The sequence below is a fragment of the Peromyscus leucopus genome, chromosome 6, assembly GCF_004664715.2.
Source record: "Peromyscus leucopus breed LL Stock chromosome 6, UCI_PerLeu_2.1, whole genome shotgun sequence".
NCBI lineage: Eukaryota > Metazoa > Chordata > Mammalia > Rodentia > Cricetidae > Peromyscus > Peromyscus leucopus.
Genome location: NC_051068.1, coordinates 29,987,685 through 30,002,543, shown reverse-complemented (window position 1 = coordinate 30,002,543; position 14,859 = coordinate 29,987,685). Strand labels below are relative to the sequence as shown.

Sequence of the window (14,859 nt, the reverse complement as noted above, 5' to 3'; positions counted from 1 at the left end):
AATTCTAAAGCATTTCCCTAAATTTATTTGCAACCAAGATCATACTTGTGTCCAAAGATCATGCTGTGAGGCTGTTTCTGTAACACAGACTTTTATTTTGCTCAAACATTTTAGCTTGTAAGAAAGAATTCACTCATTAACTCAAAAGTAGGAAGGGTGAAAAAATTAAAACTGTCCATGAATGTCAATTCCTTTTAAAATAGGATCACTTCCTATCAACACCACCCACAGGGGATAATTATCTCATTTTGTGTGAACCAACTTATGAGTTCACTGTATGAAAAGGCTTTGTCCACTGGCGGGCTTGCTATCGGGCAGTGACATGTATAAAGCTTCTGGGTGTCTGGTCAGTTGCCTCACCTTTCTAGGCAAAGGGCAGCACTAATTTTTTGAGAGCATAATGGGTTCTGTTAATTGCATAGCTCCAGCTGCATCAAGGACAATGAAAAAGAAATCCTACACTGAAAAAAAACAAAGTGTATCCTTCATAGAACTGTACAGGGCTGCACGTGTCACAGCCTACAAGGAAATCTCAGAACTTCGTCTACCTTTTCTATTTCCTGTCACCTGTCAGGATTGGAACTGTGTTCTAGCTTTTTACAGGAAAGCCTGGGAGGAAATGACAGCTTCCTGGGATGGGGGAGGGGGGCTAGCTCCATAAACAGGTTCAGCTGGTATGACTGTACTGGAGGAAGGAACAGCGCAGACCGGCGCATTCGTATGACATAACTGATCAGCTTGTGTGTTGTCTTGTTTTACCGTCTAGCACCAGGGCTGGTATTGAAACAAATACCTGTAACTCGCGTGAATGCTTATCCTTACCCCATCACACAAAGGTGGCTTTCTGGGCGAAAGAGCACGCATTGTGCAGAACCATTTCTGTCTCTAAAAGTAGAATTTCCAAATTGAGCTTCCTCCTCTGATCAGAGTCAGAGACGATATACATCATAGTTGATAAAGATTCCGCAAATGGATCGTTGCTTTGAAGGGAGAGAGAGGGCGACTGTTGAGACCTTTGCTCACAGGTCTGAGACAACCAATGCTATGGTACCCGCTTCTGATGATTGTCTGTGGAGGCAGTTTGACCCCAACCAAAAGGAAGGATTATAAAACATTCACGTAGCGCCGGGCTAATAGAAAGTCAAAGAGCAAGTTTGGCCTAAATTGTTTCATTTTATTCCACTTTCTGGGAAAGCATTAATTTGCTTCGTTCTTTCTTTCCCCAGACCTTCTCTGAGCGGCTGCTGGGAAATTTCTCATTAGCAGTCCCGATCTTTGTTGCCCTCTCCTGCTTCGGCTCCATGAACGGTGGCGTGTTCGCTGTCTCCAGGTGAGCGAGTTCATGTATTTTCAGAAACACATTTCTGTTTTAGAGATTGGATGTGATAAGGATAACTTTTAAAGAGAAAAGCAATAGTGCCTCCGAACCTGTTGTTTTTAAAGGGATATTATGCAAGTTTGGAGTAGATTCAAGTGAAGCATGTTTGATTCTGTCCAGTAGAGGGCGCTGCGGGCCTACATATAGCCCGCTCCTCTCCGGCCATGCGGCGTTTTTTAGAGTCTGTCTGCAGAGTCTCATAACAGCTTTTATTTCTGGCGATAAAGTCTTTTGTTTTTTCTGAAGGTGCCACGAAAAAGAGTAAAGTAGAAAGCAAAAATAACCACCCCACCATCTGTAACCCTTATGCTTTGTTTGATGGCACGAAGATTTCTTGTTTCCTTATGTTACATTTTAAATCAGATAAATCTGAATGCCACATGTATGTACATGTGTGTGCAATGCATGTGGGCTAGATTGGATTGGCACTAGCAATGTAGAACTGGCTTTGTGTGTAGGAAAAGCTCCACTCAGTGGGATGTTGCTGTTGCTTTTTCTTAAAGCATAATATGATATGTCCCAGATATCCCTTTGGAATGATTGATTCTATCGTCAACTCCGCCCACGTTTTTCTCCCACCAGGCTATTCTATGTCGCGTCTCGAGAAGGGCACCTTCCGGAAATCCTCTCCATGATTCATGTCCACAAGCATACTCCTCTGCCAGCTGTTCTTGTTTTGGTAATGCACATTAACAAGTATATGTAGCTACAACCTCACAAAATGTTTAGCTAAAAGAAGGAGTTGAAACAGACATCTTAATTCACCACTCACTTGGCGCTCATTGTATCATGTTCGGGAGGCCAGAGATTTTTGCCATGGCTTGCTTTGACTCCGTGTTTCTGATGTGTATGGGATGCCCTGGGGAAGGCCCCACCTCACGTCTCTTTCACCTTTGAAAAGATTTGTAAGGTATAATGGGAAGTAGGTGCCGTGGTTTCTCTCCTTGGCAGAAAACCTCAAAGGAAAAAACCACAAGGACACAGTCTGAACCACTGACTCAGAGTTCAGCTGGAAGCAGACTGTGCTAACATTACCCATTGTCTCCTTCTGGGCCCCGTCAGAATGAAACACACACAATGTAATTCAAAGCATAGACAAAACACTAAGCCGTGAACTGGTTCTCCAATCGTAAGTGAGACCTGTGAGAGCTAACCTTACAGAGAAGAAAGGAAAATCCCACATGCAAATGGCAGCTGTGGATTTCTCTATGCCAGCAACAATGTTTGTGAAATGTGGGTTACAAAGGACTGTAAAAGGTGGAGGAGCCCTCAAACACCCGTTGGCAATGATAGAGTCATTTTTATTTTAGTAGCTTCTTTTTTTCTCAACTGGAATGTGCTGTCGAGAGTGCCCTAGGAAGCATTGAAGATTTTTTTTCTTCTCCATGCACTAAATTTGTTTCAGAATGTTTCCTCAAAATTTCTTTTTAAAGTACGCATACACTCTGTGAGGAATCTAGAAGCTGACATCACGTGTGGGAACAGGATGTATTATTCCATGAAGAAGGCTTCATCTGAAGCATCTGCTATCAGTCAAGGCATCCTTGGCTTTTTCAGCTGCAGAGGCCTGCTCTGTGGCTCTCTAGGCTTCATTCTTTCCTGTTCTTGAGGGTCGGTCACATGCAGTTAGCAAAAGGGGAGAGTTGACCTGGACCAGGAAAATGTCAATGTTTTGCTTTCAGGAACTGAAAGATTCATCTCCACATGGTTGTTTCCTGCGTGCATCCCAGGAATCACTTCAGAGCTTCCTTTAAGCTTTCTAGTGGAGTCTGCATTTAATATTTATGATTGGCTCTTACTAATGATTGATTCAGCATTGATTTTGAGTGATCGAGTGTCTTTATTTTTTCTTTTTATTCTTTGGAAACACATTGTTTGGGGTAGGGTGTACCTGGTACACTGCTAACCTTCAAAGCATGAGAACCTGAGTTTAGTCCCCTAGGACCACATTTTAAAAAATGCTGGCCTGGGTTCAAAAATCCCAGTGCTGGGGTGGGGGGCACAGAGATAGGGAGATCCCTGGAGCCCACTGGCCAGCCTAGCCTACATGGTCAGTTCTAGGCCAATGAGAGACCCTGTCTCACACAAGGTAGAAGTTACCCGAGGGATGGCAGGCTGAGGGCAACAGCCAAGATTGTACTCTGGCCTCCACATGCATTGATAAACATACCTGCATTGATAGATGCGCGCACCTGCGTACGGATGGACACACATTCACACAAAAACAAAACAACAGCAGAAAATACGTCTCCTCTCCAGGGACAAGAGGAACTGACAAAGTAACACAACAGCAAATTCACAGAAAATCCCAACTGAAAAGGGGGGTGATAAGGGTACCCTCCAGCCGAGGCTTGGTTGCAGCCTAAGAACAGAATATGGGAAAAAAAAAAAAAGCTTGTGGAGTCTAGGCTTCGGTCAGGATGATGGTTTCTGGTTATAAATAACCACTGGAAAGACACTTGTCATGGGAGGCGATGTTGCTGTTTGGTATTGCCCCCTCCCTCTTAGTTCCGTGCATTTACTTTGCCTCCTCTTCTCCCCCCGCCAGCATCCTTTGACGATGATAATGCTCTTCTCTGGAGACCTCTACAGTCTTCTGAATTTCCTCAGTTTTGCCAGGTGGCTTTTTATGGGGCTGGTAGTTGCTGGGCTGATTTATCTTCGATACAAACGCCCAGATATGCATCGTCCTTTCAAGGTAACCGCAGCGATCTTGATGGGTTTCCATAAATCTCACTCCTAATACCTAGACCTCTTTTTGTCATAACTTGATGATGGGGAGATTGGGGGGAGGATCAGGTACTGTGGAGTAAAATATTTAACTCTTGAAGGGAACGCTTTTAGTATGCTTCACTTAGGGAAAGCATATACATTATTAAGTGTGATATAGTGAATTCGTCACAGATTTTATCTGAGAACAGATAGTGTTGAAAGATACTTTTTATGTTGGGTGTTCATGCATGGCTTGGTGTGTTCAGAGGATGTAACACCCCTATCTGTCTTCATATCCAGTTGTTGACACAGCTGGGCTGTGAAAGAAAGAGTACTTCATTAATTATAACTGGGAAAAGGGTGTAGCTTTGCAAATTAGTAAGCATTTTAACTTGTTAACATTGTAGTCTTGTTCCTCCATATACTCTAAAGCAATGGTTCTCAACCTGGGGAACCTGGGGGTCAAATGACCCTTTCACGTGGGTCTCCTAAGACCAGTGGAAAACACAGATATTTATCTACATTACAATTCATAACAGTAGCAGAATTACATTTATAAAGTAGCAACAAAAATAATTTTATGGTTGGGGGTCACCACAACATGAAAAAAATATATATTAAAGGGCCACAGCATTAGGAAAGTTGTGCACCACTGTTGTAAAGAAATACGAAACAGCAAAGGAAGATCTTGCCACCAAGTAGGATGAACATTCACTGCAGCTGACAATTTCCTTTGGGAAGGCTGGAGAGCAGGCTTGTCATCTCCTCAGCCTTGGATGTCCATGGGTCAGAGCGATCTCACTACTTATTTGCTTTGAAGACATAGCACTGATAATGCTGCCATTCATGTTATCATCATGTTATCAGGATTTGTTTCTAATTGTATTCATTGCCACATGCTTGCAGCATCTTTATTAGCTGTTGACTAGGAGTTGGCCTGTTTTATTCCCATCGGGTCGTAGTGTGACTCTCAACAGGAAATCAATATTCACTGAGAGGTGTTAACATGTAGCAAAGCCACCGGCACGCTTGACTCCATGGGAAAGTGGGCTCTCATCCTAATTATCAAATAGCCAGTCTTTTAAGATGAAAAATGTAAATCATAATGAGACTTTTGCTAGTGAAAGAATTTGAATAGACCATCCACAAGGAAACACAGCTTCCTAGCCTTAGACTTGGTTCAAATATTCTAAAACAAGTTCAGGTTAAGAAACCACAACTAATATGTGCTCTGTGCTGCTTGAAGACATTTTGCTGCTTAAAGGAGTTGGGGGTTATGGCCTGGTCATGTGACTGGTGCCCTCCACCCCTGGTCTCTTGCACTTGTGTGAAGCTGTTTTGTTTTGCCTGTGTTCCAGGTGCCTCTGTTCATCCCAGCATTGTTTTCCTTCACCTGCCTCTTCATGGTTGTTCTCTCCCTTTACTCGGACCCATTTAGCACTGGGGTTGGCTTCCTTATCACGTTGACTGGAGTCCCTGCGTATTATCTCTTCATTGTGTGGGACAAGAAACCCAAGTGGTTCAGACAGTTATCAGGTACGACTTTTAAGCCTCTTGGACCTGGTGAGAGACTGTGGTATAGAAAACCCATAAAGGTGCACACATCCAATATACATCTCTTAAAGTTTAGAGCTACATATGGTACAATTGTTATTAAAGTAAATCACTGCATTTTAATTGCAGCTGTGAGGAGAAAGACAGGAAGGGCATTTAGAGTGCAGCCCCATTGAACCCTATTGGGTATTTAATTTGGATGGTTGTAGTCCCAGGCATGTTAGAGAATAGCTTCTTTAGGTAGCATTTTTTTTTTTTTTTCAGTAATGTAAATGGTCTCAATTGCTTTTGTGAATCCTTAGTGATATAATGATTGTTCTCCTGGGTTGAACAAAGTCTAGAGACTATCTCAACATTAAATTGACCAATGATGTGAGATTTCTTGGTGGAAGCTTGCAAATGTCTTACATCATGGCCATAATACTACCTTGTTAGGAAAACGGAGCTACAGAGGGTTCTGGTAACAGCAAAAACCATGAAGAGAATAACAGCTTGTGTTTCTTGTATGGTTTCTATATGCTTGCACATGTGTGACCAAAGTAGAAGTCATTGTCCCTATTATGTAAATTTTGAGTCATGTCACCAGAGAATTCATGTCATGTGGATGTAAGTAAAAGAACCAGGGCTCAAACTCAGAAGGTTGCCTTTGAAAAAGCTATGCTGGGCTGAGGATGGAGGAGAGAAGGTGAGGCTGAAGAGAGAAAAGACACGGGTGGTTTCTTCAGGGATCCAAGGAGGACACTAGCAGGACCAATAGGAAGTTAAAAGCACTAAGGAGGAAAAGCTGATTAAACTTGGCAGCCAGTTAAAATGTAGAGGAGAAAATGCAGATCACTTGGTCAGAAGGGTGCTTTGGAAGAGCCTCAGTGTCAGGGGCTCTTATGATCTTTCTCCAGCTTCACTGTCTCAGATCAATTCCCTAAGGACTCATGTCTAAGATTCTGTTTCTACCTGGTGAGGAAGCCAGGGCTCAGCAAGAGGGAGAATTTAGAATTGGGTATACAGAGTCTTAAGCCTTACAGCTAGGATTTGAATTCACATTTGCTGGACATCAATATCTACTGTGTTAGAATTTCACCACCATGACAAAATATAAGATCAAGAATAATTTAAAGGAAGAAAAGTTTATTTGGGCTCATGGCTTCAAAAGTTTCAGTTCACACACCTTCATGGTTGCCCTTTCCCTTCCTAGGACCCTTCAGTTCTGTGATTGGCTTCGTCACCACACTGATAGGGCTGGCTCTGTTGTTGAAGGTTTTTACTCTATAGGGGAGCCTGACATCCAGCTCCCAAATAAGTCACATACAGAGGTTTATGCTTAATTACAAATGTCTGGCCTTAGGTTGGCTTATTTCTTGCTAGCTTTCCTTCCTTAAATTATCCTGTCTACCTTTTGCCTTTGGACTTTTTCTATTCTCTTACTTCTGTAACTCTTACTCTTACTCCATTGCTTGCTGTGTAGCTGGGTGGCTGGCCCCTGTTGTCTTCCTCCTTCTCTGGCTATTTCTCTCTCCCCCAGATTTCTCCTTCTATATATTCTCTCTGCCTGCAAGCCCCGCCTATCCTTTTTCATGCCTTGCTATTGGCCTTTCAGTTCTTTATTAGACCATCGAGTGTTTTAGATAGGCAAAGTAACACAGCTTCACAAAGTTAAACAAATGCAATATAAACAAAATTAACACACCTAAAAATAATATTCTACAACATGGCTCTATTGCTTTTAGAGGCCTGGGGTATCTGATGAGGTGAAGCTGTAGCCAGGATGCAGAGAACTCCACAGAACAAGGGACTAGGATTAAAAAAAAAATACCTTTTAAATGCATCTCTCAATCATCTAATTCTTCCAAACAAACCCAGCTTCAAGTGACAAATTCAGCTAAATACCTATCAGTAGATTAAATCCTGATGACCCTTGACACAGGAAGAGTGCATTAGCATAAATAAAATTTTCCTCATTTAAGTTAAGTCTGGTATTTTATGATAGTGACTTGGGTTAGTCACATAAAATATATTTTCAAAACCAGACATGCTGTTGTTTATGGATTTGGTGAGTTTAGAATGAAAATTTCTTTTTGTTTTGTATTTGGTCTTAATTCACTTAATTTATCATGCCTAATCTTAAAACTCTAAGGGAGGACATGATCTTGAAGCTTTACGCCCTTGAAATCGCAACAATATGGTCACCCAAACAAGACCTGCGTAATGACAGTCCAGGGTGACATGCCAAGATGATAGAGGAAATCTCACAAGGCCACATCCCTAGATTAAGAGCAACAGGAAAGCAATGGCTGATGAGAGAGGGAGAATTGGTCTTCTCCCAGGCCAAGCCCCAATCCCAGGTGGCCAGCCCTATACACATCTGCACACCATCAACACCAAATGGACTCAGTATGTTAATATATATTTTATATATATTATATTATTATATATATATATGTATATATATGTAAAAAGTCACAAATTTGAAAGAGAGTTGGGACATGATAGGAGTTGGTAGTTAGAGAGGGAGGTAACGTAAATGCAGTATTCATATATGAAGTTCTCAAAAATATAAAAACTTACATTGGAAGTCTAGAGATTTATGGGAAATTTTTCAACAAGTGAGTGTAGATGTAACCGTCTTATTAAATAAGAAACACAGAGCCAATACAGAGATGAAAGTCAAGAGGTCAGAGCAATAGCTTAGAGCTAAAAACCTTACCCTTCACTATCATGGTGGTCCTACCTCTCCAAAGAGACTTACTTCCTGTGTGTCCGTCTTTTTTATAGTCTTTCTGTTCTGCCTTCTCATTGGTTGTAAACCCAACCACATGATTGCCTCATCACTGCCTGTCTGTACAGACCTCCAGGTCTTCTATGGTTGGTATTGAGATTAAAGGCATGTGTCTCCAGTGCTGGCTGTATCCTTGAACACACAGAGATCTACCTAGCTCTGCCTCCCAAGTGCTGGGATTAAAGGTGTGCACCACCACCGCCCAGCTTTTGCTATGACCCCCGGCAACTTTATTTATTAACATACAAATCACATTTTAGTACAAATAAAGTATCACCATAAGTGAGTATTGATACAAAACTACAACACAAATATTTATTTGTGGACTCTCTAATATATTCCAAAAACATTCAGAAACCAGCCATTTAAAGTAGTTTTGCCATGACTCTTTACTAACTGAATCGCCATTTGGCTACTTCAGATTTCCTACCACAGTTTCTACTTGGATTTAACTTTCTAGTTGGCAACACTATTCCTGTAAGAAATATTGCTATGTAAATTAGGATTTCAAGGCTAACGGAAATACCCTAATTCACTGAGCATATGCATGGTCTCTATATCCTGCACAGCTGTATTTATTTTTCTATAGAATGTATTTCGTTAGGTTTTTCTCTACTGGAAATACTGGCTATGGATCCAAAGGGAGGATAAATCTTGTTAAAATATTTAGGATTAGTACTACTTGGTTTCTTGATACAGTTTAGGGCTGTGTTGGGAATGAGATGGAGGTACACAGACAAAGAGGCCTTGAGCAGGGCAGACAGCCCTAAGTCCAGAAGAAAGAGTCAGCAGCTTTTGAGAAGGAGCATGGAGTGAAGAAAGGGTAAGTTCAGTCACCCTTTCTAGCCTGTGCAGTCAACCAGTTCTAGCCAGTCTCTACCATAGGCGCATGCTCAAAGGCACCCTGTCAGTTCCGAACAGGCATTTTCATACGAGATCCTTCTTTGTTGTCCTTCTGCGCTCATGTAATTTTGGAGTTTTTGCTATTTTTCTGCTTCTAATGATGTTTTGAACATCTCCAAGGCTGCTGAATTTAGTGTCAGCCATTTGTGGAATGAACTGCTGGGAAGGAGACCCACGATGGTGGTTTGGTTCTCAGGGATGCTCTGACGTCTGACCAGGGACATAGCATTCTGCTTTAAACTGTGATCATTGCGATTCTTTATCTTTATAGATGCCTTGGAAGGGACTAGGGAGAAACAACGGTCCTCTGTAATTCTGCTTGATTTTACTCTTAGGCAGTGTTCTTGTAGGAAAATAAAGAAAGTTCATAATATTTATTGCTGCAGTAGCAAGTATTTTTGTAGCCTTTGGCCAAAACAAAACACACCTCGACAAAGCATGAGAGTCCTACAGCAGCACTGGACTCTTCCCCCAAAGACACACTTTCTGATTGAGAGAAAACTCCGCTTCAGCTTGGAGGCAGGAGAGCCTTGCTTGAAGCAGTTTGTTCAGTAGTTTAATATGTTGTATTGCTTCGTAAATGGTCTAGTTTTTAAGTTATGCTGTTTTTTTTTTTAATCTTAATATGTGTGAATGGATTAACCCTGGGAAAATGTGACAGTCTAGCAAAATGCATCTTGCCCGGGCTGTTTCCAGAAGTTGTAACTAAACATCATTCAGAAACTGGTGCAAGGCTAGTTGGCAGAGCCAGCCAGGGAGTGTTCCCAGCCTTCTAGCCCAAGGATGTGAGATTTCTAGAGATTTGATGAATACCTCTGGCCACAGGATGCCAGTATTGAACCACTTTTTATGTTATAGCATTTCCAGAGCTAGAAGAAAGCACTCTCTTAAGGGGATAGTCAGATATGCAGAAAGCTTCCTCCCCCATCTGTAAGAGGGCAGTTAATTCTTCTGCTTGGTTGTTTATATGGTTTATTTATCTACAGACAGGTAAACTTTGCAGGGGAGGAAAAGGGGGTAGGTTCCACCCTGATGTGTCCTGATACACAGAGGTAGTAGACCCTGGACACCCAGACCAGAGCTAGTGGCAGTCATTAAACATTGATAGCCCCTAGTTATCTGCTCAACCCGATCATAGCTGAGAGCCAGTGGGGTGACTAGCAGCTGGTCCTTCTTGCTCAGGTAGAGATAGGGAGGCAGCTGTATTTAAACAAAATCTTTGATTATAAAAACAAACAAACAAAAACCATTCTGGCTAACATGAACAGAATGCCTATAATCCATCTTTGTGGACAGCAAACTTGCAACTCCAGAGCCTGAAAGCATATGTTGCTCAAAGTATATCAAGATAGCTTCATCTGGGACAGGTCTCTAAAAGCTGGTTAATGCATTTGCAGACTTTCCCTAAAGATTAGAGTGTACCTTTTTAATTCATTAAGTTTGCCTGTATTTCTTAGGGGCTCAAAACATGTTCTGAGACTAAATAAATATGCATATGAAAGCATTTTTAAATCCTCTTTTTAAGAGAACATACTATTATTTTCAATATAATTTCTGGGGCTGGGTGGCTTTGCATTGCTTCCAAAGCTCACTCAATCTTGGCTGTTGCTCCCCTGAGGATACCAGGTATGGTGGGGTGAGTGAGATTTTGCAAACTCAGTTGTTCCAGTTTGTGTCAAGAATAACAAGGGAACATGAAAAATAAAACTGAAATCACTGCATTGCTGTAAGCTCCTGTGGGTTGTAATTATGGAAAACTGCAACTGCAGGTCATTGGCTCACCTTTATTTAAAGAGGCAGTAATGTTGATTTATATTGTGTGGCCACTAATCTTATTGTGAGAGTGAATAGAATATATGACACTCTAAAGTCACATGTTCTGCAGTGTTTCTAGAAGCTTCCTTGGCTCCACTGAGTACCTGTGTCAGCCCCACTGCTGTAGGACAGCCTAGAAGGAAAAGTAGGGAAACCAATGAGTATTGAAGGCAATGCCAATCCCTTTGCTGAACACGCCACCATAATACAAGTTATGACACTACTGGAACCCCAAAGGGAGAGTTTAGGAAATTCCAGGAGAGAATGCCAACAGGATTGAGTAGGCAGAACCATACAGTTGGGTCTCTGTCTTGCTCTGCTGAGAGGAGAGTCTGAACTGTCCTTTCAGAAGGGCACATGCAAACATGTGTCTGGAATGGCTGTAAAGTTCCCATACCAGAAAGAAATCTATGAAGGCAAGAGTGGAAAAGCCACGTTATGGGAGAACATGAGGACAAGCTTTGATGTCAGGTGTGAGGAATGGGGCTAAGTGAGACAAGTCAGAGAGATGAGCTTCGGGGGCAACAGGCAGGGATGCCTTTGAAACACGGGCTTGAGGCCATGCTTCTTTAACCTCATTGCTTTTCTTTACAACTCTCCTTGTACTTGTATCTTGTAGCCTACTATTAGATGGCTTGGCTCCTTGTCTGCCTATACAAGCCACCTTCCCCATACTGCTGATAGATAATTTCCCTCCAAGCCTATTTTCATAGTATAATTTTGCCATGTCCTTTTCTGCAAATATGGGACTTGATTGTTGCTTTCATGGTGGGGTGGACTGTTACAAAATACAATTTATTTGAGAATTACATAAGATTTAATTCACTTGACAATAGTATACATGAAACCCTTTACAAAAAACACGGAATAAAAACAATAATGTGCCCCAGAAACTCCCTCAGGGAATATGATTGTATTTGTCACTGTTTTTTTTTTTTTTTTTTTTTTTTTTTTTTCTGCTATGACAACATACATAACCGAGAAGAGGCAAGTTAAGGGAGGAGGGATTGTTCTGGCTCAGAGTTGAGTGACTGCAGCCCATCCTGAGAGAAAAGGCAGGACAGTAGGGGTTTCATGAATGGCTGATCACACTGTCTGAAGTGAGGGAGCAGAAACCAAGTAGGGACCCCATAGGAAGTAAGGCTGCATTGTAGGGTATCCATACCGGTCCGTGTAAACTCACATTCTTCAGTGAAGCTGCACCCCTTAAACTTACCACAGCCTTCCTAAACAGTATCAACAGATGAGGACCAAGTGTTCAAATACGTGTCCTCTGGGGGACATTTAGCATGGAAACCACAATGTTCAGAGAGCAAAAGATGAAAATAGCTTTTAAAATGTAATTAAATATTGTTCACGAGAGCCTGTTAGAATAATGAGTTATCAGAAAAGAGAAAGAATATCTGGAGGAGAGATGATTTGGTTCTGAAACCTTTAAGAAGACAGAGCCTGGGGTTTTCTAAGATTAGGAAACTTCTGAAGATGTTCTGTGGGGGTTGGTGACAATGAGCAAACAACAATGTCCCTGAAACCATCACCACGAGCTCAGCGCTCTAGGGTTGTGGGTAGAAAGTGTCCTTAGAAGTAATAAAACTCAGGGGTTCTTATATTTTAGTGCTTGTTACAGTTACCTCTTGCTGGGTTAAACCTTCAGCTTCTAAATTAGGGACTAAGGATTGAATTTGAAGCAAATTTGGAATTGTGGATGATACTTAATGGAATTGGTTCAAGGACCAGACCTTAATGACCCAGATTAGTCAAGTTTCTCATCCTATTTATGAGACAGACGAGCCTTGATAAATATGGTAATTTGCTCAAAAATACTACAAATTAGACACTGGGTATAATATTCTTCTCTTGACTGTCCTGAGAAATTGGTTGTCATCTTTGTGAAAAAAGAACAAACCCATTTTGAGCTGAACATGAAGCATATTTTGTAAACATTTATTTATATCTTGGTCCCATTGTCTCAAAATATTTTCAGCCTCCTGGTTCATAAATAAGTGTTCTTATTTGAATGCAAAATATTAATATATTCTTACTGAGGAAGCATCATGGGAAGTTGTAGAAGTGACAAGTAAATTAATTGAGCATGATAGGATTGTAATGAAGTAAATAATTCTTGAAAGTGCACTACAGAGAAGGTGGCCATGCACTCTCAGTATGCATCCCCAAATAATTCACATTTTGCTATTTTTATGCTGTTCTGATTTTCATGCATTTTAATCTCTCCTTATTTCTTTGTAGACAGAATAACCAGAACATTACAGATAATACTACAAGTTGTACCAGAAGACTCTAAAGAATTATGAACTTAATACATCAAAATCTTGGCTATCTGCCCAGGACTGAGATACAGAATGGATCTTTATTTCAAGAAAACACAACTTTGGTGATGGACTAAAGGAACCGGTTATTTCTATTCAAATCCTCTAATGTATTCAAACTAATTTCTGAGCAATTTACTGGTAACTCAATGTATCTGTAGAAAGCTAATAAGCAAGTCACATAGTGAGGCAAGCACAGGGTTGGAATCTGGTGCTTACCCATTGAGGTAAGAGAATGAGACAAGGGGCATTACCAACAGGGCTATCATTCTCTGTAACATTTCTTATCATGACTGAGAACCTTCAAATAGAAGACCAAAGTGTTTTCTGTATATGGGGGGTCTGTATACATAGCTTTACCTACTGGGACACCTATACTGTGAAAAGTATTTTCTATTTTTCTGAAAAAAATGTTATTATTGTGGCAAAGGGGCCAGAAATAACTTTATTTTACATAGACCTTGGATTGTTTTCCTTTAGTGACCAACATGGCTGTCACTTATATTTCAATGGCTTATACTCAGAGCATCAGAACAAAAGATGGGGGAGTACTGTGTGTGTGTGTGTGTGTGTGTGTGTGTCTTGAGATCGAACTCAGGGCTTTGAAAAAGCCAGGCAAGTATTCCACCTATGAGCTACATCCATATACCCTAATTTTCTTTCTTGAGGCTATGATTTATGAGGCAATCCTAGGAACTGTGTTTGAATAAAAATCATGGAGAGTTTGTTAGGTTAAATATGATTTCACTTATTGTCAGGAGGTTTGATCTTTGGAGTGTCACTTTGTTTTCATCCTGGTTCCTTAGTTCCAGAAAATGTGCACTTTTTGGTAAGACATCCGCTGATGAACCACCTCTTTGGTAATTTTCTCCTTGATGAATAAAATGAAATTTTAATCACTATAGTACAGCATCAACATGGGAGAAATTGTCCACGAAACTCTAAATATCAGGCTTTGTCCTTATAACCACATTTATATGCAGCGTTAGTCATTCTAATCATTTTTCCCTTTACTCTGTGGCTATTTTTACATGGTGATGACTTCTGACAGTGTGTGCATTCCCTTTACAGTTCTGTTAAAATATGTCTCTGGATAAAATGATCTGAATCAATTAGAAAAAAAGCACAGATTTACATAAAAACTATGGAAGAAATGTCACTGCTTAGTAAGACTTTCAACTGATCTTTTAAAAAGTGTTGAAAAGTGTTCTTCTAAATCTAAGCTTTTTTCAATCATTTCTTCACTTTTGGTATAATTCAACTTGCAAAAGAGATCACTGAGGACAAATCTATTGGAAGGAGTCGTCAGTATGTGTGTTCAGCTAGGTGGTGCTAGGTCAGAAGTAGAAAACACTGGGCAATTTTCAAATAAGGTTAATGTAATGGTGGGACTTTTA

At 40.8% G+C, this 14,859-nt stretch overlaps 1 protein-coding gene across 1 annotated transcript in view; it reads left to right on the top strand.

The window, feature by feature from the left end:
• Positions 1-14,158, top strand: part of Slc7a11 (solute carrier family 7 member 11) — a 75,052-nt gene extending 60,894 nt beyond the window's left edge. The window contains exons 8-12 of the mRNA XM_028873390.2: positions 1,227-1,330; positions 1,961-2,057; positions 3,927-4,076; positions 5,449-5,626; positions 13,383-14,158. Coding sequence (XP_028729223.1) covers positions 1,227-1,330; positions 1,961-2,057; positions 3,927-4,076; positions 5,449-5,626; positions 13,383-13,447 — 594 coding nt within the window. The 3' untranslated portion in view covers positions 13,448-14,158. The remainder of the gene's footprint in view (positions 1-1,226; positions 1,331-1,960; positions 2,058-3,926; positions 4,077-5,448; positions 5,627-13,382) is intronic.
• Positions 14,159-14,859: the final 701 nt, after the last annotated feature.